At 37.4% G+C, this 26714-nt stretch overlaps 1 protein-coding gene across 6 annotated transcripts in view; it reads right to left on the bottom strand.

The window, feature by feature from the left end:
- CNKSR2 (connector enhancer of kinase suppressor of Ras 2) overlaps positions 1 to 26714 on the bottom strand; it is a 2909208-nt gene that overhangs the window by 1190287 nt on the left and 1692207 nt on the right. For 4 of the 6 annotated variants that reach the window (XM_044072276.1, XM_044072278.1, XM_044072277.1 and 1 more), the window contains one exon: positions 12844 to 12990. The exons of the other annotated variants lie outside the window; for them this stretch is intronic. In XM_044072276.1, the coding sequence (XP_043928211.1) occupies positions 12844 to 12990 (147 nt within the window). The remainder of the gene's footprint in view (positions 1 to 12843; positions 12991 to 26714) is intronic. 6 annotated transcript variants of the gene reach the window in all.

Here is a 26714-nt window from a genome sequence, read left to right as displayed (position 1 = left end):
ATGGACATACTGAAACTCACAGACATAGCAGGAAAGCTGGGGAACCTCAATGGTCAGCAACCTGGTTTCCAGAATTAGGACAATGGATAGAAGAGAGGAGGGATTTGCAGACATGACACTATTGCAGTAGGTCACCACAACTCGCACAGCCCATGGAATAATAATCATAATAATAATAATAATAACAAATGGTATAATTAACAGCTTCCAGTATTACTTCCCTACTTAAAAATAATAATTAATATTCTGACACCAAGATCCTTTTTATAATGATCTGAACTAATATGCTAAATGAAATGTGGAAACACAAGTGGCACAGCAAATATAATTGAGTAAAGCATTAAAAACACAAAAGGCACAGGTATAGATGAGCCCTCCTGTACAGTTTTAACTAGGTTTTCCAAAATCACAGTGTATATAGTACCAACATATGAAACAAATCCAAAAGCAGTTCAAAAAGTTATCACGTCTGTTCCAACTAATGATCTTTTACCAGAAGTAAAAAAAACAGGGAGTGCTTATTTCCCTTCTAGCACTCTTGTTCTATTCGTAGTCAATGAGGGGAGTTCTTGCACCAGTCAGTTACTAATCTCTGCAAGTGTTTCATTGACAAGCAGTCAGACTAGGAAGGAGGAATCTGTACTTTCAACTTTTACACAAAAGCCATACTGTGTCCAGAACCTAATCTCTTAAGCACACATCTTATTGAATTAGCAGCAGTGCAAAATAGAACTGGTGACAGAGAGACACTCTGAAATATTCTTCACTGAATTCTTTCACTTGAGATATTAATTTGCCCCTTTTCATGGCTCCAGTATTATGATACATTTATTTTGATGCCAGGTAGCTGCGTTATACCATGTAATATGTTTTCACATTTATTTGAGAATATCCCAAAGAACAATCAATATTTTTATGGCAGAAACAGAGAATATGAATAAACCCACTTGTATTTTCACCAGTTTGATAACTGTGGAATGATGTTTTTATCTCATTCTGGAGTAGACTGCTGCTTGGAGAGCTAGCAACTCTAGAAACAGATTTGTGGTTCATAAAAACTTTTGTGGATATTTTCATGATAAAAGACCTTGTCTAATAAATATGAGAGTTCACCTTGGTTCAACCCAATGCAATATTACAAAACTTTTGATAAAAGCATAGATTATATAGGTTAAATATTTTTTGTTGAAATGTGGATACCTAGTAAACAGTTATGCCATGTGCAATCACTTTTAACTTTAATTAACTTGATTTTTAATGTATCATTATCACAGAAGCACATACAGTACAATTTTGCGTGCATGCTCAAAAACTAAGGAAGATATCAGCAAGTGAAATGTCTCCACATATCGTACAATATGGTGTAAATTATTAACCCAAGCTGCTGGAATATGATATCAAAGGTAGGCATTGTGCAGAAGCTTAAGTTGTTAATGTGTAAATTTAGAGTAAGACTCATTCTGCTATGCATTTACTCAAGCTACTTCCAAATCAGGAAAAATCTTAACTTGTATTTTCAATAATACATATATGAGTAATAAAAATAGCTTACCATCAATTTGTGAAGAAAACCAGATAATTTTTTGGTTAAGCTGTTTGTAAAGTGTCAAATCCAAAAAGAGAGAGAGAGGGCAATTTAGAAACAGCAACCCTTGAAAGATTTGCAAAGTGGCACTTTAAGTATCTAGTCATTCTTCACTTTTGGTTAATAATACTACATTCTTTTGAATAATGCATTGCAGGCAAAAGTCTTTTAACACAAGAATTGGTGAAAAATTCAAAGACTCGTTATTGATTAAAACATTAGCCTTATTACAAAGTGGTTGCTGCTAAAAGTTCTTTAACAAGCCAAGCTTACTCAAGAAATTAATAAACATTGACAGTTTAAAGCATAACATGCTAGAGAAGATTCTGTGTTTTCTAAATAAGAACAAATGGTTTTGTGCAGATGTCCAAAGATACTTAATAATGACAATCTTAATACATGAAGGGTTTTTATTTTGATTTGATTCAGAGTTTATTAAACAGCTTTGCCAACCGAGACAATGCATAGAAAAGCTGTTAAGATAGGAAATGTAAAGCCTCTACTTTTTGGATCTGAGGGATTATTTACAACTGATATGAGGGGTGATAGTGCTCCAGATAACTTCAAGATTATTTTACTGAATGACTTAAAGCACACATTTGGGATACATGAACTCAAATTATTACAAAAAAAATATTAAAGCCTGGGGAATGTACTAGTCTTGAGTAAATTAAGTATGAGTTTATTAAGAGGGTGGAGGTCCATTTTGATTATAAATAATGTACAACCAACATTCAAGTGGATAATGGTACAGATATCAGGTTTGCATTTTACCCAAAAGTATTTATGTTCATTCAGAATTATAATATTTGCAGCCAGCAAAGGATAAATCTAGTTATTTGCACTGTTAAAGAACAAGCATCTATGACATGCAATAATGGAGGAATAGCTTTGAATGGATTTTAAAAGTATACTAGAATATAATCTGCAAAAGTTTTTTCATTAAAATATGAACTGCAATATTTTATATGGCAAGTCTGATGTCTTTGATAATTTTAGAAATTAATGGTTCATAGAGACGGAACAAAAATATAGGAAGATGAAGGACACCTTGCCTTTCTGCTACCAAGAAATGTACAGGAGAAGATAACTTATATTTGTTACATAAGCATCCTATTGTGAACCTAAATATCTTACTGTCATTTTGTAAAATGGTTGTTGTTTGTCTTTTCGGCTTTTCCCGGTTAGGGGTCGCCACAGTGGAACTCGGGTCCACTAATGATTGGCAGTAGATTTTTAAGGTGCCGAGTTGCCAGCCCAACGCCCAACCTTCAGTGAAGGCATGCTCATTCACGCATGTCTTTTGGAGGTCATTCGACCACAGGGAGGACATGCAGACTCCACACAGAAGGCAATCCAGTCGAGAATCGAACAAGAGAACCTCTTGCTGTGGGGCAACAACTCCTCCACTGTACCACCGCGGCATTGATTTTGTAAAATGGTAAAAAATGTAAAAAAAATAATGGACAGGTTAAAAAAATACAATGAACCTAGAACATTTTTATTTGCTATTATAGCAATTACAGCATTCCTGTATGTGGCATCCAGGTAAGCAGGTGGGGCATATCAATTTCATCTGTATCTAGCAGCAAAGTAAAACAATGTTAAAGCAAGGGTGCAGTAGTGGATGAGCAAACAATGTAGTCTGGGTGGCAGACCACATGAACTCTATTTTGTTTTAAGTGCCAAGATGATTTCTCAATTGGACCTTAAATTTCTGGCATAGCTTGTTTGGCACAACATGACAGATTTATGTCAAACAGACAAAACATACTAAATGCTTTAATTGTTTAGAAACAATAAGAGATAAAAGAATGGAAAGAACAACTGGAATTTAAGGCAACCCTGGTGTAATTCACAGATTGACAGGAAACAGTAGAGCAAAAGTCCTTGAACTGTTAGGGCAATGAAACAGCTTAGCTTGATCTCCTCAATCCTTCACTTGCTCATATGTCAAAAATCTACCTTAGCATCTTCACAGCCACATGCATTTAGTAGATGCTCATTTCAGTATACATACATAGACTCTCTTGACCCCTTCCTTTATCTAGGATCCACTGACAGATGTCAGGACGTACAGAAAACAGAAGAATTCAAAAAATGTCAAGCAAAGGATGACACACAGGAAGATTTAATATCTGCAAAAATGTAAACAGAGCAAAACCACCCATGTGTGCAACCTGCTTATAAACACGCTACCCTGGCATTGTCCTTCTTCAAGGGACTAGTGACAGCAATTGCAGAACATGAACATTAAAAAGTCAAACGATGCACAAATGAAAGGGGTATTCTGCTCCATTAACCACTTACACAGACCAAAACTCCCCCTTTCTCACTTCCCAATTGCTGCTGTTAAAATAGATTAAACATCTCCCCTTCCCCATACTGTAATGCTCCTAGCAGCAATTCATTTACACTAACCTTTGCCTTCCCACTAATGTTGAAAAGTCCTTGACTATTGCTCTCAGCTCCTACAGTGCTATACTAAACGATTTTATTTACAAACTAGAGAGAATAGCATATATTAATGATTAAGAAAACAAATGCATCTTTTTCTTGTGTTAATATTTCTGGAATAAAATACAATATGATCAAAATGTAAATGTAGCATGGGTCTTCAGTTGCATTTAATTGCATAGCACACAACCTGGGTAGGTGACAGCCATTGTGTGATGTTATGTGGGTATGACAGTCCCTGCCAGCAGCATTCTATTGTACCTTGTTCTTTTAACCCAAACACCCAACAGCCATACCTCTAGTTACACACACTGCAAAAGCAATATACATAAAGTACAAGCAAAGTATGTATATAGGCTGTGTTTTATTGGGTCTATATTATAAAGTTGAAGCTTTAGGTAATCGAATACCTAAAGCTCGACATCTAAACAGGGGAAGCTGTAAACATTGAAAAGCCACTTCCGCGAATTCTTTCACAAATTCATTCAAAAGAGGAATTAAGAAATATTCTTCTGAAGGGACTTGCCAGGAATACCTTGAAAAATTACTTGGCTCCACAAATCAGAAGCTAGGAATGCAATGAATTCTAAATGACTGATGGTAAATGAGCACAAGAGCATGAATCGGATGATATCAAAATGTTCAAACTTGTAACCACAAACTTGACCAGCTGCAGTGGTTGAACCATTTTATTCACAATACAAAGGTACAAAAAATAAAAACGTTGCCAATAAAAACTTCAAGAATTATACTTCATGTGTTAAGCACTTTTATTTATTTTTTTAAAACAATGAAACATGAATATGTTAATGAATGGAGCAGAACAATACTATAACATCTACATATCTTAATGAATTGCTTAGACTTTCTTTTACCGCATTATATTCCTTTTTTTTAACACACTGGAAATGCTTATATTTTCATTAATACCTGGATAATATGTAGCGTCCAACTGCAACTGCCATTTTAACTCACATAAATCCAGGAATAAATCCAGCATTTTTCTTTTTTTATGCTCCACTCATTAACATATTCATATTTCACTGTTTTAATTCAACATTGTGTTTTTAATTTTCTGAAGTGTGTATGAGAGTATATATCCCTTTAAAACATTAATTAAATTATGGATAATGGAATGTAATTAAGGATGGAGGGAATATGTATTTAAGTGGCTGGGTTTGTAGTTTAGTTTGTTCTGATGAAGTCCCATATTTTATGGGAAGAAAGCGCTTAACACATGAAGTATAATTTTGAAGTTTTTATTGGCAACATTTTTTTATTTTTTGTACCTTTGTATTGTGAATAAAAGTGTTCAACCACTGCAGCTGGTCCAGTTTGTGGTTACAAGCATGAATCGGATGTTTTAATGTGATTTTGCCCTGTGGCTTAACATAAGATATCAAGGCCCCCAAATAATTACTCATGAAGGGTCCAAACTGAAGCCCTCATTTTGAATTGCAGCATATCAGTCAGAATTCACACTGTCTCATTTCTAGCCTTCATAAGAAGCAATGAGAATTTTACAGAACTCAGCATTAAACTTCAACAAAATAAATGTAATGGTGTAAGTGATGGCCTTTCAACACTGGATTAATAATAAAAATTGAACTGACACAGTAACTGCAAGGCTACAGATTTCATTTCTGAGATATGCACTGCATTAATATTTCCAAATCCAAAATTAAACACTGTTTCAAGCTGCATTGCCACAAGCACAGATCATATGGAACTGTTATTACTTGTTTATTAATATTGTACTGCATTAAAAGGTAGAAAAGGAGATATTTTAAAGGTCAAAATTGTAAATGTTCATAACTGAGAAAGTTGCTACTTTTTAAGCTAAAAAACTTGCCCTTACTGCGGGATGAAGCAACCTTGACTATAGCATATATAAGCATATATAGCGATGCAGAGATGTGACTATGGTGCAGAAAGCAAGGCCCCACCCCAACAAAATAAACACTTAAAAAAATAATTTTCACAACTGTGCCTATTTGCAATTTTGCTCTTTTCAATTTCAATAGGGAGCCATTGCAAAAAGAGTAAAAAAAAACTAATGCACTGAAACCATTGGTGTCAGTGTATGTTAAATATACACACACACACACACACACACACACACACACACACACACATATATAACAAAAAAAATATATATATGTGTGTGCATGTATATATATATATATATATATATGGGAGCCGTTTATAATCTGGAAATACTAAAATGTCGACTTTCAGTATCTCGAGACTATAAACTTGAATGTTTAAAATAGCAAAAGCTCATAATGGCGAATTTGAGGTTATGGCTTTATGCTACGTGATGTCCGGGATTGTGTGTTTATGGTGCGTGGTGCTGCGTGTGGATCTAAGTGTTTTGTCAGGTGAGTGTTTTGTAAGGGATTTGAGTTGGGGTTAGAGTGTGTTTGAGTGTGCTGATATGTTTGATGTGTGTGTGAGGGACTATAGAATGTGCATGTGTGACTTTGCTTTTGTTTCTTGTTTGTGCGATCTCGGAGTTAGTATATATAAGTGGGGGGGTGTGGGGGTGCAGGGGTGCTTCCCCCCCTGCTTATGTGTGTATGAGTTGTGTATGTGTGTAGTTTTTGTTTGTTTATGTTGTGATGTGGGTGTTGTGTATGTATGGTGTAGTGTATGCGGTTTGTTCGCTGTTTGAATTTCGTGGTTTTGAGCTCAGGGTTTTGTAGTTTCGGTGTTTTGTGGATTCGGTTTCATAGTCTCGAGATACTGAAATTCGATGTTTCAGTATTTCAAGATGAATCCATATATATATATATATATATATATATATATATATATATATATATATGATACTGAAATTCAATGTGAATCCATATATATATATATATATATATATATATATATATATATACACACACACACACACACACACACACACACACTGATATATGTGCGTATGTATGTGTATGTACATGTAAAATGCACAGACACCAGTAGTTTCAGTGCATTACTTTATTTTACTCTTTTTGCAATGGCTCCACACAAATACACAAAACATATATCTGCACATATATACATTACTCAATGTCAAAAGTAAAACATCATCATTAAGAAGTTCAAACACACAGCATCAAATGCCTTAAACACCAAACCCGCAAAAGATCAAGAAAAAAAAAACTATTTAATTTCTTGATCTTCACACTCACCACCCTCCCCGGACCCAGTGATACTACCCTCAGATTTGTCTGAATAATGTTACAGGAATTTTTTTTTAAGATAAGGTTTAGGTCTAGTGTTGAGCCAGGGTTAGGGTTAGGATACATAACTAGGATAGTGCAGGGGCGGCTAACTGTGACAGTAAACTTGCCCCTACAACAGTTCTACACTATGCCTTAAAAAAACAACCAATAACACTACCAATAGACCAGACAAACTTGGAGATACAAACTCGCACCTTCACACTATCAAAACTACATCTGTCCTCTTACCTAACTCCAACCCTAACCCTAAAATACATATACTCACACAAACACTCTCACCCCTTCCAAACCCCATTACCTTTCTCAATCAAAAGCGCCTTTGAGATGTCCAGTGCTCGACAATCATACATACATACCTACATACAGTGTTTGTGTGTGTGTGGGTACAAGTTTGTGTGTCCAACTACATATTGTGCAGTGGTATTTTTACAGAATTTTTTTATTTCCTTTTTTAAAGCTGTATTCAGCCCCATGCCTGTAGCCCTCCTAGTGTGAGCTGCTTTTTCTCAAATTGTACCTACAGAGTATCAAATGCTGACCACACAATGACCACACAGAGTGTTAATATTTTATCTTAATTGTGCTACTGAATACATAACCTTTAGTAACTTGATTAAGCAGTTTAAATTAAAACAAATCTTTAAATTAATAAGTAAAGTAAAACAATACTTCACTTTCTCACCTTAAATCGTTTTGTCGGTTTAAAGTCCCCCCCCCCTTTTTACAGCTTGAGGAGATTTCTTTCCTGGCTGCTGCTATGGAGGATCTTCATATGTCATTAGAACAACTGTTGGGAGGAATGGCAAAAGCATATTTATCTCTATGGATAACAGGTTGTGCCTTTGGGAAAGTAGAGAGTCACTTAACTGAATAAAAATGCACCGATCACATCCTTAAAACATAATAAAATCCAGTGCAACACTATAATTCTTAGTATATGAACTGAGGTCATGATGAAGGCCACAAATTTCCTAAATTTCAACAAACCCAGATAGAGGATTATGACTGTGTCTATGATCATAAGCAATTGTGAAATGCATGCGAGAAATTCCCCTCAAGAGCTAATCTTGGCAAACATGTTGAGATCACACAACACAGGATTACAGTCAGAGACCCGATTACATTTCTTTGTGGTGTGTGAAGCTTTTTCTCCCCCAAGTATTACCAGTTACAGAAAAAAAGGGTAGAAGTGCAACGTTTACCAGATTTCAAACCTTTGATAGCCATTAAAGCACTTAGCAATGTCAAACAGACAAATGGCAGAAACAATATGCCCCCATAGACTTACAGTTTAAAAGCTGTTACATACTTCAATCTGTCACATGCTTTGTTTACAAGTTTGGGAGAGTGAATTTTAACACATTTTAAAAGCTGGTTTATTGTCTGCCTCTTTTCTTTACCTGCCCGTACTATCAGCAGTTAGTCTGTAGTGTGAGATACAATCTTAATAATGTTTAGGTGTGCCTAACAAGCCCAGTGAGAGGTATTGGGAAAACAGCCATGGTTAAGTGACTTAATATACTGAAATGCTACTATAAAAGTAATGCAAAATTTCTGTATTTGAACCAGTGCATAGCAAGTGAGGTTGTCGCATGTCATTTTGTGCAATGTTTGCGTGTATGCCTATGTGAAATATAACCCTGAAAATAACTTTGTTGTTCAATGCAAATGAATCCTTAGCTGGTTCTCTGGACACACAATGTGAATCACTGTTTCTCATTTAAAAGGCAATGAAATAGGACTCCTTTAGCTTGCAGTAGTAATGCTGCTGCTATGTTTTCCTCCACAATGGTTATAAATTTCAGTACATGTTCTCCCCCCATGCATTCAAATCACAGCAGGAAAATGCAACAGATACCTCTACACATAGGCCCATAATTCTGAACTGATTTCAAATTAGGACATAAAGAAACTAGATATAGAACTGGCAGAGTCTTTATGATTAGCCAGGCAATACTGATTGGGGCGTAGGGCTCAAGAAACAGTGAAATACGAGAAATGTTCCCGTCAGTCTTAGCAGTGCAAGGTGACACTTAAGAGCCATGGAGTTCCAGTCATGTACTTTCCCCTGCTAAATCCTTTGTAATAGAAAGAAGTAAAGTAGTGCAGTCATGGTTAGAAAGCCAGGTGCTTCAGTGGTGTAGGTGCATTGCCAATTAGTATAAAACATAGTTTTTATAGATTTAGACAACTAATTATGGTTGACTTGTCTTACTTTTTTGTCGCCCCCCAGATTTAACTACCGTATTTCACTTTCACAGCCAAACAGAATAGTGAATTCAAATAACATAGGTAAAATCTGAATGCACATTTTCACAGTACTGAATTTTAAATATGAATACAAGTAAATTAAACTGAAGTTTAAATATTGGACATACTTAAAGAGTTTACATATTTTGTGTACTTACAAAAAAAATGTACTAACAAAAATAAATTCGGATCATGCAAGTATTGGCCTCTAAATGACAAGTGCCCCAATATAAGATTTTATATATATATATATATATATATATATATATATATATATATATATATATATATGGTAAGATATGGTCAGTTGATCATCTGACATACGGAAGAGCAAAATGATGAAATGACTTTCTAAAGCAATGATGCTTTGAGTGAATCAGAGGTTAAACAGAAGTAAAGGAAAACATCACCTCAGAACTAAAAAAACTATTTGTTCACTTTATCTTTGTTTTTTGAGCTATTTTAACACATTAACATTATTCTGACGACTTCTTATAGAATTTTAATATGTTTTTTTTTTTTTTGTAGAGTATCTGCCAGTGGGGCTTGACATATCAACGTGATCTTGTTTTGCTTCCACCCTTTTTCTTTCCCATAATCTATTTCAAGACTGCTTTATACAAGTCATGCAAGGCATAAGGAAGTATTGGTATAGTCACATGCCATTGACATATAATGCGATTAGTATCACAGGATGGTTTATTTTATTTCTTGAATGGCCCTCATTTACATGCATTTCAGAGTTTGTTATACAGTATACGAAGGAGTTATACAGCTGCAACTAAAGAAATAGATCATTGCAGGCCTTTGTTCACAGTAATTTTCTGTAGTTCAAAATGAATTGTCAACCCCCCCCCCCCACCCTCTACACTTTGCTAAATGTGTTGCTACTTTACAGGAATTACAAGAAAAATATTTTCTGACTTTTCTCTAAACATCGCAGACATCTTTGATATTACATTTAAGCTCATCTTAAAGTGTATAGTGGTATAAACAACAAACTTGCAAAGTTTAAAGCTTAACATTTCAACACTGTCATGCTGCTTATGTAAATTTGTCAAAAGAGGTGACAACTGCCTTTGAACCACTGACCGATTTAATTGCTCTGTTTTGCTATGAAAGGCATGGCTATATTGGAAGCAGCTGTGAATCAGTGTAAGTTCTCTTCCTCTCTGCAATAAAGATAATAGAAAACAATTTCACATTGTCTTTTTTACAGAAATTTCTGAGCTTCAGATATGAGCAGGACTAACTACCTGTATAGGATTGTTAGCAGCACCCAAGTACAAATTTGTCTGTGGTATAGCATGCAGGTGTACACAAATCCTCTGCAAATTATGTGAGAAGTTAGATTAAAAAAAAAAAAAAGGGGTGGCCGTTCCCTACCTTTGATTCCACAGCAAGGAAATAAAAGTTTTATCAGGTACAAGCAGTTTTGGGTATCTACACAATACCTGAACCATTCTGTAGGAAGAAAAGCAACCTAAGAGTTGAGTTAAATTGTAGGACAAGGTGGAGTTTTCCTTTAAATTAATCAGTTTGTTACATTCTGCTATTTCTTTGACTCTTGGGGAAATGGGAAACAAAAATTAGCAGTGTTCTGCAACTGAGCTAAACAAACTCTCTCTTAGTCTGGACTGCTATGCATCTTTGAAGACTATCTTCACATTACATGCCTTAATTATTATATCTTGTAAATAGTATACATACAAATGGCCCAGCTTTAAAATAATGTGTTATAAAAAGTCAGATATCTTTAATAAAATTCTAGTAAAGTAAATGCTTTGGGTTACATGCTCACAATACACTGCCACATGATCTTGACAGCTGCAATCCAATCATGACTTACATATCTATTATGATTTACAGACTTCATCACCTGGAAGTAGGACATTTGAGATTGAAGACAATGTTATTAATAACCATTCATCAAGTATATCTGGTTATATCTTCTTTGATCAAAATGTGATGGTATACCAATAAGCTGAATGCACTTTTTGTAGAATATGCAGAAAACATAGACATTAGGTTAGAATTAGCGTCTGTGTTTGGGATGGATTTAGGATTAAGGTAAGGTTAAGGTTTGGACTACAGTAAGGTGAGACTAGGATTAATGGTGTGGAGAAGTGTTCTCTGTGCATGATAGTTTATTGGACTCTTCTGTTAAATTATTTCAGCCAATGTATTTTTCTGACAATTTGGTTCTTAGTTGGTATTGCCGTGGACTGGACCTGATGTTCCTTAATGAAGTCTTTAGTGGGTTGGCCTATATACCACACTGCCACTGATTACTACTGCGGTACTCTGCTTTCTCTCTCCCTCTGTCTCTGTGCCATCTTTCAGGGGCTTTGGTCATCACCTATGAATATTGTCTACATGCTAATTTTCATTACTTGCTTGTAGCAATTTTCACATTTCTGAAATTAGTTTTCTCTTAATAGAATGCCATACTTATCTAACACTTTTCTAATTTCCTTTGAATGCTTGCCCACTTCTGTAACTAAACAGCACACAATCTTTCCTTAAAAGTTGCTCACAGTCAGTGATGTACATGGCTGCATAGTCATCATTAAACTTAACATATATTCTTTTACAAATAAATTTAAATGAACTGGTATATGATTTTTTATAACTCTAAATACAAGTTGTGCATTTGTACAGGAATAAAACTTATGATTTATAATATATGCATGTTAAATTACAAAATAAACCATTGGAAGTAGCTTTCCAATTATTACATTTGCATCACTACTTATTTCAAATGATGCACCAAAAACACTGTTTTAGATTTTATCTCATAAAAGAAACTCATGTGCTACTTATTTTGAACAGAAATAGCTTTATTCTGATTAGGCAATATGTAAGACAGTTGTATTCTGCTAATCTTTTCTGCAAAAAGCATTAAAAACTTTGGCAGCACTGAAGTATAAACCTCAAAATTACCTGCCAGTACAGAAAAAGAAAACAATCTACTAGGCAAACAGCAGGGGATTTAATAAGCTACAAATCTTAAATAAAATTACATAGTGTAATATAAGTAAGATTGAATGAATGAAATTTACAGGAAAGTAAAAAAAACTAAAAAAAACACTAAGGACATTTATATCAGAATGTGCCATTTCTTGTCCATGAATGTTAATGAGGACATTCTAGGAAAGCAAATAAGCAAAAGTTAATGGCCAAAAAATAAGTACTTTTCTAGAAACAAATGGATATGTTCTTTGAAACTGAGCTGTACTTTCATATAGAAACAAATTGAGATCACCCAAGACTGATATTATGATACAAGACTTATGATGAAGCTTTTGTTACCTGCAGAGCAAGGGGCTTCCATCTCATATTTTTCAGCAATGCAGGTGCAGAGGTAAGCATGCTCTGAGGTCGCTTTTTCAAAGTTAAGATAACACCACTGGGATCGTCTCGTAGCGCATTCACCAAATTTTTCAACTGCCACCCCACCTAGTAACCAGCAAAATCATTATAATAGAATACAGTCATTCAGTCATGGATGTAATGTTCCACTGGGGGATTTAAGCTTACTTGATAATTTAGAATAAGGCAAATTCAGAATCCATAAAACAATCAGACCATAAAAAATAATGTCACTGATTATAATTTGGCAACACCCATTTCACTGAAACCATATGAAGTCTTGTAGTTATATAATGATGAAAGGTAATTTTTTTTCTAAAAGATGGTAGTGCAATGGTGCTATTTGCTAAGATAGACAATTTAGAAGTTTCTTGCAATGAAATATTGAAGAATTGCTCAAACACAAGTTTTCTGGTTAAGAAGACAGGTCACCAACAATTAATTAATACAATATATTATCCCAGCTTCTAGCACTGAAGTCAAGAAAGTTGAATAATTATCAGAGAAAAAAATATATTCTTGATGCATTGTACAAATTAATGTATAAATTCGAGTTTAAGTAAAGTCTCATTTATGATTCGTGAAAACCTGAAAAGAAAAATGCAGCTTTATAATAATGCAATTACACAGCAAATGCAAAATGAATTGTGATCTTAGAAGAAAAATACTAAACATGAATGAAGGCCTGATACACTAAATGCAACCAAAAACAATATTATATTTCATATTTTTCTTGATAGTTCATTATTGTCAAGTTTATTGTTCGTGCATTTATCTATCATAATGTCAGAAAATTAAGAGCAATAAATTGTTTCTAACAGATTCAGATGTGCACATGTCACAATGTACATGAAATGTTTGTTTTCAGTACTGCTGAACAAATGCTTTCAACAAAATAATTAAAAAATAAGCCTTTAGACAAATTAGCACAGTTTACTGGATTACCCTGTAAAATAAAGTCAGTCAAATATTGCATTGCATGAATGTCTAAACAGAAAACATTTTGTCAATTGTTTCTGAAAATTTAATGATAAATTATAAACTGTAATAAATTAACAGACACAGTGTATAAAAAAACTGACACACACAAAACGTTGTGGTTGGTTTCAGGAAACATCTCCAGCACAGCCTAATAAGCACAGAACCTGTAAGCAAACATCCATGTATTATACTGACATTGGTTTAATAACACCAAAACTAAACGAGTTCAGTACGAAGAAAGTGACAAACATGTGATAATCCAAACTGAAAAATTGAAGTCTAGCTGTATTTCTGTTAAACATATCCCTCAGATGATCCCTCTTTACTTGCGAAGTGTTGCAGTCTAGTTACATTTTATATTTTAATCATATTCTCCCATATGTCTGAAAGATTTCTTCTCCCTTACCATTTTTTAAACAGTCACTCCCACCTCCAAAGACTGCCAAATGAATTAAATTGCAGGCCAGAGATGTAACTTATTTAAAGATTTAGCCCTCATGCACAATTGGATCTGGCTAAATTCACTGTTCAGAGAAGCCAGAGCATACAGTCATTTACAGACGGAACCCCATCATTTCTTCTCTGGTAAACTAACATCAGACCTAATCTCTCTCTCACAATGTACGCTTGTTTATTTTTAGATTACTATAAAGAGGACAGCTCACAAAATCTCTCAGGATTTGTTATGTGCAACTTGTCATTTTAGGAGATAGGGAGTTATGGCTAAGCTCAAAGAGAGAATTACATGTACTGGGATATATTTCAACTGATTTAAGCACTGTAGATACTATGACCTATATACATGAAAATATCATCCATGAACACTTGTATACCCTCCTGCAGCAACTATCTAGCTTTGTGTATATAATGACTCATGTTAAGATTTTAAGTTAATTAACAAGTGAAAAAGTGTGTAATGAAGTTATACTCAAATACGATACAAGTGCAAATGTTAACTTTCTGATAAATACAAACTTTAGATTGATCAGTGAAGACATTGCAAAAGGTCATATGGCACTTACAACAGAAGGCGGATATAAAAATAAATCTTTTAAGTCTCAGAAGATATACTCTGAAAAAGAGATGTATTTATTTATTTGCTAACTAGGTAAATCCACTGTGCATGCTTGCCTTTTTTCAAGGACAACCCAGAGCACTGTATGATTAAGTGATTTCCTGAGAACTGCAAAATAGGCACAACTAGACCAGGTATCCAATGTAGTGCTGTACTATGAAGCTTGTTAGCGATTCATACCCTTATACCTCTACACTAAACTGATACGCTTTGTGACTGCGGATAAAGACCAGACATACAAACACACTTTTTCACAACATACTTATGTACCAAGACATTCTGCCCACTGTTTTGGAAACTGACAGGGATGAGCCATGACCCAGGATATCTTACGATGTGTTCATCTAATGTAATATTAACACATTCATTCTCAGAATGCAGTGTAAAGATCCAGTACTATGGTGCATTTACCTGTACAATGTCTGCAGCCCATATATGCACTACAGTAATTTGGTAGCTCTGTGTATATTTAATGTGGTAGCTATGGATACATAGTGATGGACATCAAGTTAGCTTATTAAACCTGTCTTTAAGGGAAAGGGGAGTAGGACAAACCCAGAGTCATACAGACCCTTAAGTCTACTTTTATATTGTGGAAAAATAATGGAGAAGGTAATGTTGGATAAGTTATGGTCAGAATTAAATAGGTTTGGACTTGAAACCATATATCAGCATGCATATGTTGAAAACAGATCTATTACCACCTGTAACATGATGCTCTATAACAATATAATAACAGCTATGAATAAAAAATTGTGCTATGTTGTAATTTATATAGATTTAACTTTAGCATTTGACAGGATCATACATAAAACACTGGTCAGTAAATTAGTACAACTAGACATTGTTGTACTCTTGATAAGATGAATAGCTGCATGGCTTACAAATAGGACATGGCAAGTATCATACAGGAACTGGACAGCTGAAATCCTTGGTTACAGTCAGGGTGTCCCACATGGCTCTGTCATAGGCCCTTACTTGTTTAGATTGTATCTTTCAGACCTAACATTTTCATCTGAGGTGTTCTACAGTCTACATGCAGATGACCTGAAATTGGGTAAACTGATTACATGTGTTACATATAAGGCATGTCTACAAAATAACTTGACTAAATTGACCATTTGGGCACAGGAGAATAATATGCTAATGAATACATCAAAAAGTAAGCATATAAGATTTGGGAGACATAAATTGAAAGGCGAATATTTAATACAGCACACAGTGATTTAAACCCTAGACTCATTTAAGGACCTAGGTATATGGGTAGATCCAGCTATGAGTTTTTCTAATCATATCAGCCAATTGGTTAATGAGACTTATAGAACTATAGGTTGCATAAAAATATTTATAAAGTCTAGGAAATCAAAAATGATGAAGTCATTGTTTGTTAGTTACATTAGATCCAGACTTGAGTATGGAATAACAATATGGAAACCCTATAAGAAAACAAGCATGAGTAAAGTGGAAAGAGTACAGCAGAAATATACCAAGGGCATCCATTGATGTGAAAATTTAAGTTAGTATGAAAGACTAAAATATCTGAACTTGTACAGTGTCTCTTACAGATATCTAAGAGGAGAGCTTATTCAGGTATACAGGGCATTTAGAGACAACTATCTCTGAGAATCTTTGGGGTTATCAAAAAGTACTAGAGAATTGTCAGACTACCTATGTAGAAAATTATCTAGGAATGTGAAGTGTACTAATTGGTTCTCTAACAGAGCAGCTTATGCATGGAACAGACTACCAAATTACATTAAAGCAAATACTATTTAGATATTTTTAAGAACAGCCTGGGCACTTATACCGGGAACAAGTGTTTTGGCGTATTGGCAAGCTAGAAGGGCATTAATGCATGTGATTTAAATATATGTATGCATGTATGTACATATGGATCCATAACTGAGAGTACAAAAGAATATGCTCCCACTTCTTCTTGCGGCTGCTCCCATTGGGGTCACCACAGCAGATCAACTGTTTCCATTTCTTCCTGTCCTCTGCATCTTGCTCTGTCACACCAACCACCTGCATGTCCTCTCTCACCACATCCATAAACCTTATCTTAGGCCTCCCCTCTTTTCCTGTTACCTCGCAGCTTCATCCTTAGCATCTTTTTCCCCCAATATACTCTGCATCTCTCCTCAGCACATGTCCAAACCAATGTAATCTTGGCTCTCTGGCTTTGTCTCCAAACCTTCCAACCTGGGCTGACCCTCTAATATACTTATTCCTAATCCTGTCCATCCTCGTCACATCCAGTGCAAATCTTAACATCTTCAACTCTGCCACGTCAAGCTCCAACTCCTGCCTTTTTGTCAATGCCACTGCCTCCAACCCATATAACATAGCTGGTCTCACTACCCTCTTGTAGACCTTCCCTTTCACTCTTACTAGTACTCCTCTGTCACAAATCACTCCTGACACTCTTCTCCACCCACTCCATTCTGCCTGTACTCTCGTTTTCACCTCTCTTCCACACTTACCATTACTCTGAACTGTTGATCCCAAGTACTTAAACTCATCCACCTTCCCCACTTCTACTCCCTGCATCCTCACCATTCCTCTATCCTCCCTGTCATTCACACACATATATTCTGTCTTAGCCCTGCTGACCTTCATTCCTCTTCTCTCTAGAACAAATTTCCACTTCTCCAGGGTCTCCTCCACCTGTTCCCTACTCTCACTACAGATCACAATGTCATCTACAAACATCATAGTCCATGGGGGCTCCTGTCTGACCTCGTCTGTCAACTTGTCCATCACCATTGCAAATAAGAAAGGGCTCAGAGCTGATCCTTGATGTAATCCCACCTCCACCTTAAACGCATCCGTCACTCCCACCACAGACCTCACCGCTGTCACACTACCCTCGTACATATCCTGTACCACTCTTACATACTTCTCTGACACTCCCGACTTCCTCATACAATACCACAACTCCTCTCTAGGCACCCTGTCATATGCTTTCTCTAAATCCACAAACACACAATGCAACTCCTTCTGACCTTCTCTGTACTTCTCCATCAACACTCTCAGAGCAAACATCACATCTGTAGTGCTCTTTCCTGGCATGAAACTATACTGCTGATCACTAATCATCACCTCCCTTCTTAAACTAGCTTCCACTACTCTTTCCCACAACTTCATGTTGTGACTGATCAGTTTAATCCCTCTGTAGTTACTACAGCTCTACACATTACCCTTATTCTTAAAACACTTTTTTTTCTCCATTCCTCAGGCATCCTCTCCCTTTCCAAGATTTCATTAAACAATCTAGTTAAAAACTCCACTGCCATTTCACCTAAACACCTCCATGCTTCCACAGGTATGTCATCTGGACCAACAGCCTTTCCGTTCTTCATCCTCTTCATAGCTATCCTTACTTCCTCCTTGCTAATCCACTGCACGTCATGATTCACTATCCACACATCATCCAACCTTCTCTCCCTCTCATTCTCTTCATTCATCAACCCCTCAAAATACTCTTTCCATCTGCTCAACACAGTCTCCTCACTTGTGAGTACGTTTCCCTCATTATCCTTTATCACCCTTACCTGCTGCACATCTTTACTAGCTCGGTCCCTCTGTCTAAACAAAATGCAAAAGATGTTCACTTATATGTACCTTTGTAACCAACTTAAGTATTATGCATATTCTGCTGATCAAAGTATATTTCATCTGCTATTGCACTGATTTCTCTCTGCACACTGCAACAGTACTTTCAACATCATACTTTATTTAGCCCTCCCCCGTTTTCTTACTCCATCTTTCCTCACTAACACATTATACCCTCTGACCACAGCCTACACCTTTAACCCTTTCATTCCTCACTACTCACGTTTATTCAATATTAATCTAATGTTCCTCCTAACAAACTAAACTACAACACTGTGCTGTTCCCTATACTTAATATTGTACTGATATGTAGATATCTCTAGAATTTGTTTTACTCTTTCCATGTGTATTCTTTAGATTACATTTTGCTCGCATCTGGAACATTTTCTTTCATGAAAATTGTACATGTATGGACCTTTTATCCACAGAACTCCACTGAAAAAGGGTGGTTTGTCATTCTAGTCAGACTATCCCAGTAACAAAAGCAAATACATAAATTAGCAGTCTGCTCTTCTATGTTTCTAGCTTCCTATGCATCATCCACTGAAACATACTCATCAGTATGAAACTCGTCATGGTTAACATGACATAGATCTGTTACTGCTATTGGTCTGATATTGCCATGCAAAAAAAACACATTATTTTTGTAGTTTTGGTAGGGTTGCCCATTTTTTTATTTGATTTGATTTTTTTTTTTTTGCAGTCCTACTGCAAGGTGCACATATGCCTACATAAGTATGGCCACAGCCAATCAGCTATTAAGGCATCACTAGCAGATGAATGAGTAGCAGCAGTACAGAAGTGAAAGAGAATCCAGTCATCACTGCTTTTAAGGATGACTTCAACACGGCGCTATTTACTACTGCTTTAACATATAGTAAGTTGCAAGAGACAAATCAAAGGAGAAGGAAATGTGAAGCAGCAAGTGACATGTTGAAGATTTTCAGGTACACATCTGAAGTCTGCTTTGTTGACACATTGCGATGTTCTTCCTCCTTTGATCCCCAGAAAATATTGCATAACTCAATATAAGACACCATCTTGTATTATATAATGTTACCAGATATTTCCTTGTTGCTTAATTCCTAAAGGCACATCCTCCATGTAAAAAAGAAGTTATTGTTCCCCTACTTCTCCCTAAGCAAGTGCATAAACATTATAATGCACACTTTGGCATGTATCCAATATCATATTCTTACTCTTGGAATAGAAAACAATGTCTCATAATCAAGAACATCTGTGGCATGACCTCCTTAAGTATCTAACAGCCCTATGACTTAACTCCATCTCTTACAGACTCTTAAATGGTCACCCGCTTGACCTATAAGGCTGTAAATAGCGCAGTGCCGTTCTACTCTTGACATTTCTGTGAAATATATACCACCACCAATACCTATTCTAAGGACCATGATCTACACTTTAATATTAACAGCACCTGATAGTAGATCAGGTATTTCTCCCAGGGGATCTCATGCCTCTGGAATAAGCTCCTACTACATGCCAAAGAAGGTAGCTCCCTCCCACTCTTTAAAATCAGCCTCGGTGAGCAGATGGAGATTTGTAAAATCACTCTTGGGCCATCTTCCCAGGCCTTTACAGACAGTGACAGCTAGTAATGGGAACTGAAATGGTCATGCTCCAAATGGTCGACTGGGCAAATTGCCTAGTACCAAACTATGAACTTGTAGACGGTGCAATCAAGACGTACACTGCTGACCTCTTATAACAACAAAGGAAGTGTATATAAGGGTGGGATACACCGTCTCCTATGCACTACCACAAAGTGTGTTTGTGTGCATGTATGACAAAGATTTCTGTGTGGCAAAGCAATAAAGGAGATTATTGGAAGGGAGTGCTTCAAATGTTTTAATAGTAGGCAAGCCTATAGAAAGAAGAGACAGCTCATTAAAATGTAAAAAGAATAATGCAAGAATAGCTTTGTTATTGTTTTTAAGCAATAGGAATGCAAGATGTAAACAAACACATGAAGTACAAGATTGTAATGGATACACACAATTTTAAAATGCATATACGACTCAAATCTAAATGCAGTCCTGCCAGTGACACATATCGGATTATAAAGCAATTAGAATTAGATGAACAGCTAGCAATGACAAGACACGACATGAGCGCTTTAGTTTGCCACACACCTTCCTGTTTGCAGTACTACTGAGTGGAGCCACAGGTGTACAGAGCAGGTCAAGTAACGTTTATGAAGTCAGAAACCGAAACACACTTAACATGCAACATTACAAAAGAACACTGAATTAACCGTAGAGGAGAACAAGTACTTGATCAGTTCATTATTGTTAGTCAAGATGTCGAATAGGACATTCAGCTGCCAGTTCCACACCTGCTTTTTGAGCCATGGAGCTTATGCATGGCTGACAGGAAGTTATTTGGTTATTCTACTTGTATACATCTTACATGCACTTACAGGTTAAAGAATTATTATATGTTGCAGGAAAAAATATATAAAGAGGCAGGTTTAAGCAGGGGGTTAACACTTAGTGCAGGGCAGCAGCAACGTTGTGTGCCACGTAACAGTCTATTGTTCAGGTCATGTCTGCATTCCTGATTGTCATCAATGTGTTTTGCTAGGAATTAAAGTACCACCTTGCACTTGTCACTATGACTTGAACCGACACTTTGCCTACTGTTCATGCATAGTGAATATCAAATAATGCTCATCCTGTCCGTTTTTGATGCTTTGTGGGTCAGTAATGAAAAAATGATAACATTTCTGGCAGTATATAGGGAAAGTACAGTTGTGTAAAATATTACCATGATGATAGAAGTATTTCTCTTCACTGTTGCAGTATTATTTACGTTAGGTATCTCCTGCCAAGGATAGCCCGATGTCCAGCCATTATACAAAAGCCTTTAGATCTTGTATGCACAGTATGTCACTGGGATGCTCCTGATACAGGACATGCAGCATAAATGTGACATACACCTGCAGTTTACCCAGAACTGAATTGCCTCAGAAGAGAACGGTCTCCATAGAACAAAGGAGGCTATACACACCCAGAAGGAGAAAGTACAGATGGAATAGGGGGACTCTTGGCCAGGAGGGTAACTGTATCAAAGCCTAAGAGAAAAGGGGGGTGAAGGAAGGGAGAGAGGACTGCAACAGTGAAGAGAAATACAGCTATTGTTATGGTAATATTTTACAGAATTGTACTATGTCCTTCTGTATCACAGTGGCAGTATTCTTAACTGTAGGGAGAGTACAAAGCTGAAGAACAGGAATGGAAGGTGGAAGGCTGGGAGGAGCTCTCAACAAACTCATGCAGGATGGCCCTGGCAAAACCTGCTCTGTCTCTAGAAACAATATCCAACTTAAAATTATGCACTGAAGACCAAGTAGCAGTTCCAAGGATGGAATTGGTGTCCAAACCTTGAAGAAAGCACCAGATAAGCCAACAGCCCTAGCAGAATGAATTCTAATGGAAGTAGACAGACATTTGCCATGAGAGGAATAACAAAAGGAAATGGCCTTAGATATCCGGGAGAAGATGGTTTGCTTAGAAACAGCCAAACCCAATGCCTTGGGATGAAAAGAAACAAAAGCTAGTCAGACATACAAATGGCCATAGTTTTATCCTAATAATACCGGAGCTGTCTGTCCAAATCCAAGATGTGCAGTATCCTCTCACTAGCAGACTGAAGAGAAGGGATAAAAGGAAGAGAGTTGTACTGCCTGATTCAAGGACATCTCATTAACAACCTTGGGCATAGAAGAAGGAAAAGTACAAAGACTGACCATGTCTCTGTGCAAAACCAAAAATAAGGAGGATGGCCATAAGGGCCTGAAGCTTAGAAACCCTCCAAGCAGAAGAGCAAGCAATAAGACAGTCTTTCAAGTACAGTATTGTAAAGAAGTTGAAGCTGCAGGCTCAAAAGAAGCCTTGGTCAATTTTTCCAAAACAAAATTAAGGTCACAAGGAGGAGACTTTCTGGTTGAGGTTTTCTTGCATCCTGTAAATCTGTGAGCATGTACTCAGAATAAAAGATGCCCCTATCATGCACAGTGTCAGCTAAAGAATGGACACGTGAGATTGGATGAGTGCCCCATGTCCTGTACGAGGAGGTCCAACTGATGAGGTAACTTGTGATTGCCCCTGGCCAGACTGTTTAGGAGGGGGAACCAGTGCTGTCTTGGCCAAAAGGGAGTCACTTGCAAGATTTTCTGGGGAGTCCAGTTGAATCTTCTGCACAATTCTTGGAAGTACAGGAAGGTGAGGGATGGCATAGAGAAACATCCCTTTCCAACTAAAAAGCAAGGGCATCCATCTTCCACTCTAGATGGCATGGCACTGTGGAACAGAACAGAGGGAGCTGTCTGTTCAGAGGGGAAGCAAAAAGATCTACCTGAGGAATACCCAACTGATGGACTATGTTCGGAAACATGTCTCTGTGAATCATCCACTTGTGAGCCTGTGTTTTGGACCTGCTCAAGGAATCTGCCAGTAGATTGTGCTCTGAAAGAATATACACTGCCTGAAAAGTTAGCCAATATCTCATAGCCAGATTACAGGCCTGAAGAGACAGCCTGCAAAAGAAGGTAAGACTCTGTGGACCCCCACTTGTTGACATACCATATCACTGTGTTATTGTTTGTGTAAACTTTCAGGGGGCCTGGAGAAAACATGAGGTGAAAAGCCTGAAGGTCCAGAATCAGAGCTCTCATCTCTTTGATGTTGATATAGTCTGAATTCTGATGGGGGGACCAGAGAACTTGAACTTTCAGATGATCACAGGAAGCCCCCCCACCCCATGTCTGAGGCATTGGTGAACAGTTCTTGAGAAGGAGCTAGAGGCTAAAAGAGCAGGCATGGGTTGAGGGTAAGTTGCCGAATCCACCACTCAAATTCCCACTTGTGACAAGGAAAGGGATGTACTCTGAAATCTGAAGGGTGACAATGCTGAAGCCAAACTGACTTGAAGTAACACTGAACTTTCATATATGCAATCTGGCAAGAGGAATCATTGGAATAGAAGAGACCATGAATTCTATTTCCTGCAGAAACTCTCTGGCTGGAATGGCAGGCAGAGGAAGAACAGACTGAAAGATAGCTGTTAAGGACAAAACCTTTGGAGGGAAAAGAGAGGCCAACATTGGCACTGTCTGAATCCTGCAGCCCAGATACACATGATACTAACAGGGAGTCAGGACAGACTTTGCGAAATTGATAGTAAACTCCAGGACTCTGAAGGAGAAATATGGTGAACTCCAGATCTTGTAACAAGCAACTGGGATAATGTGCCTGAATCAGCAGGTCATACAAATAAGGAAAAGTCTGAATGCCTTGGAGTTTGCAAAGGCAATCATGGAGCTAGGCATTTTGTAAATACCCCTGAGACAGTAGAGAGGCTGATGAGCATAAGCAGAGAACTGGAAATGAGAGGAAGAAATAGAGAAACATAAAAACTTCTGAAAAACGGGTAAATAGGAATATGAAGGTAAGCTTCCTTGAGATCCAAGGACATCAGAAAACCCTGGAGCAGCAATAGAGGATACAGGGTTTGAAGAGAAAGCATTAGAAAAGAAGAAACCTTGAGAAAGGTGTTGAGCAACAAGAGATCCAGAATAGGTTTCCAAGTGCCCTTCATTCAAGGAACCAGAAACATTCTGGAGTAAAATCCCTTTCCCACTTGGGAAGGAGGGACAGGGTTAATAGTTCCCTAGTTCACCAGTGACCCAAGAACCTCTGAGAAAAGAGGAAGCTGCTTTAGAAGAGGTTGAGGAACCCCTGAAAAGAAGGAAGAGACATCCACCCCATCAAGTAACTCTGAGAGATAATAGAGAGAACAAGAATCTGAGGTGAAGAGTTGCCAATTTGGAAGACAGAGGGACAGCCAAAGGAACAAGGGAATATGGCAGAGGACTAAGGGGCAAAATGTCAAAGGGAAGCAGGCTTGTCAGAAAAAGAAGGCTTCTGAGCCAAATGAGCCTGAGAAGACTTGGCATAATGGTTAAGGTCTTTACCTTACAGACAAAAGGTGCAGGGGTTTGATTTTCAGATGGGATAATTGGTTAGGCTTAAAATGGCACACAAAGGCAGTTAGCCTAGTACTAACCTATGAACCTCTGAACCTATGATTTTGCAGGGAGAGTTCTCCTACTACCCTGCCTTTAGTAGCCTGGTAAGGCTGCCTGTGAACAAAAGCAGTCCTAGTAGGATAGTTCCTCTGGAACTTAGAGATAGGGGACACAAAAATATGCTTAAGGTCCTGCAAAGTTTTATCTTTTTCTTGAAGCGACTGAATCATTTCAGCAGCAGCAGTCCCAAAGAGATTCTTATTATCCAAAGGAGCATCCAACAACTTGGCCTTAATGTCTTCAGGTATTGACTGCAGACAAAGCCAAGAGTAACGCCTCTTGACAGAACCAAAGGCAGAAGCTCTGGAAGAGGTATCTGCAGCATAACAGCTGTGCTTGAAGGAGTGGCAAGCCACCTGAGGGGTAGAACCCAAAACAGATAAAGAAGAAGACTTTCCCTCAGAATCATAGAGATCAAAAATAACCTGATAAGCACTGGCAATCAAGGCCAGAGCATATCTTATCATGTAGATCTGATAACTGATGGCACTAAAGGCCAAAGTAAAAGCAGCATAAACCTTTGAAACTTGGAAGAGAGCAAAAGCTTAGAATGCTTGTCAGAGGAGACTGACACCACAGCAGTGTCAGCAGAAGAATACAAATAGGAATTGACAATCCTCATGAACCTAAAGACCCTGTCAGGTTTCTGTGGAGCAGAAGGATGAGAACTAGGAGTCTCAGAGGCAGCTATAAAGGTGTCTAACAAACCTTAAACAACTCATAACACCTCTTCTGAATATCAGGCACCTGGTAAGAATCTCACTTAAAATGTTCCATCATTCTGGCTACTGCATCACCAAAAGACAACTCCTCTGAAGGAGACACAGGGCTAAAGAACTCTTTTTCCTCACAGCCATAAGCCAAAGGAGAAGAGTAAGACTAGTTCTCTAGGCCTTTTGGAAGGAGTTGAAGTTCAAGAGGGGGTAAGAAGAGAAACCTATTGGGAAGGGTTTCAGGGCCATAAAAGCATTAAACAGACCCTGAGTAAACTCCTGCCATTCCTGTTGAGGGTCCTTATGATATAGAGAAGGACATTTATAGCTCTGTTTTTTTTCTTGGTAGAGGTGATAGCCCTCACACCACCAGAGGTTCTGGACCCTGACAGCAGAGTACTTGGAACCTCTTAACTGACTAGAGTAAGCAGAATACTTCTAGGGTCCTATCGCGGCTACCCTTTAACATTCGGAGTAAATAATTGCAAAGCCTCAGAGGACATTCGAAAGGAAGGATCCATGTTGGTCTCTGATGGGGTTGTGGCAGAAAAGTCAACACTGGATGTCTTACAACGCTATCACCCACTTTTAGAGAGATGCCTGGTAGAGGCTGGACAGCCAAAGAATATGGACAAGACTTCTTGGTCTTCTTCTTGATTAATGGAAGTACCTCAGGATTAATCAATTCTGTCATGCTAATCTGGGCTAACTGTTTAAGCCTCTGGTTCTCAAGATAGATGGCCAGGGAAGACAACTGGCTTAAAAGACTCTTAGACACAAACGCCTTACATTTATAACAGTAGGTATAGTCGTAGGAAGCACCCAAACACAAAAATACACTGTCTGTGACAAAACCTAAGGAGAATCTGCCTCCACACTGAAATTTTCCCTTCTTGGATGACATGAATTCCAGGTAATCAAAGGAAAACACCCCCAAAATTAAAAAGATAAAAGATTCTAGTGGGGCACTTTTCTGACAGCTAGGTATTAAGCACAACATAGGGAGTTCAGACTGATGAGTGATGATGGCGTTCGGACTGGTGTCAAGGAATTTTGCGGTAGGTGCATCCTATGTCCTGTATGGTAATAATACATGTGATGTATGGCACATACAAGATCTAAAGGCTTTGGTATACTGGCCAGACATTGGGCTATCCTTGGCAATAGATCCCTAAGGTAAAGAACACTGCAACAGCGATATAGAAGGACATCTTTTAGTACCTGTACTGTAGTGAAAATGTTTATGTAAACAGCTTACGTACTAATTGACTGCCCTGCTGAACAAGTGCTGTGGGATTATATCCACAAAAACTACACCAGA

The sequence above is a fragment of the Protopterus annectens genome, chromosome 5.part0 (genome assembly GCF_019279795.1).
Source record: "Protopterus annectens isolate FY-2018-M chromosome 5.part0, PAN1.0, whole genome shotgun sequence".
In the NCBI taxonomy this organism is placed as follows: domain Eukaryota; kingdom Metazoa; phylum Chordata; order Ceratodontiformes; family Protopteridae; genus Protopterus; species Protopterus annectens.
The sequence above is the reverse complement of the archived record's forward strand: the minus strand, read 5'-3'. Positions and strand labels throughout refer to the sequence as shown.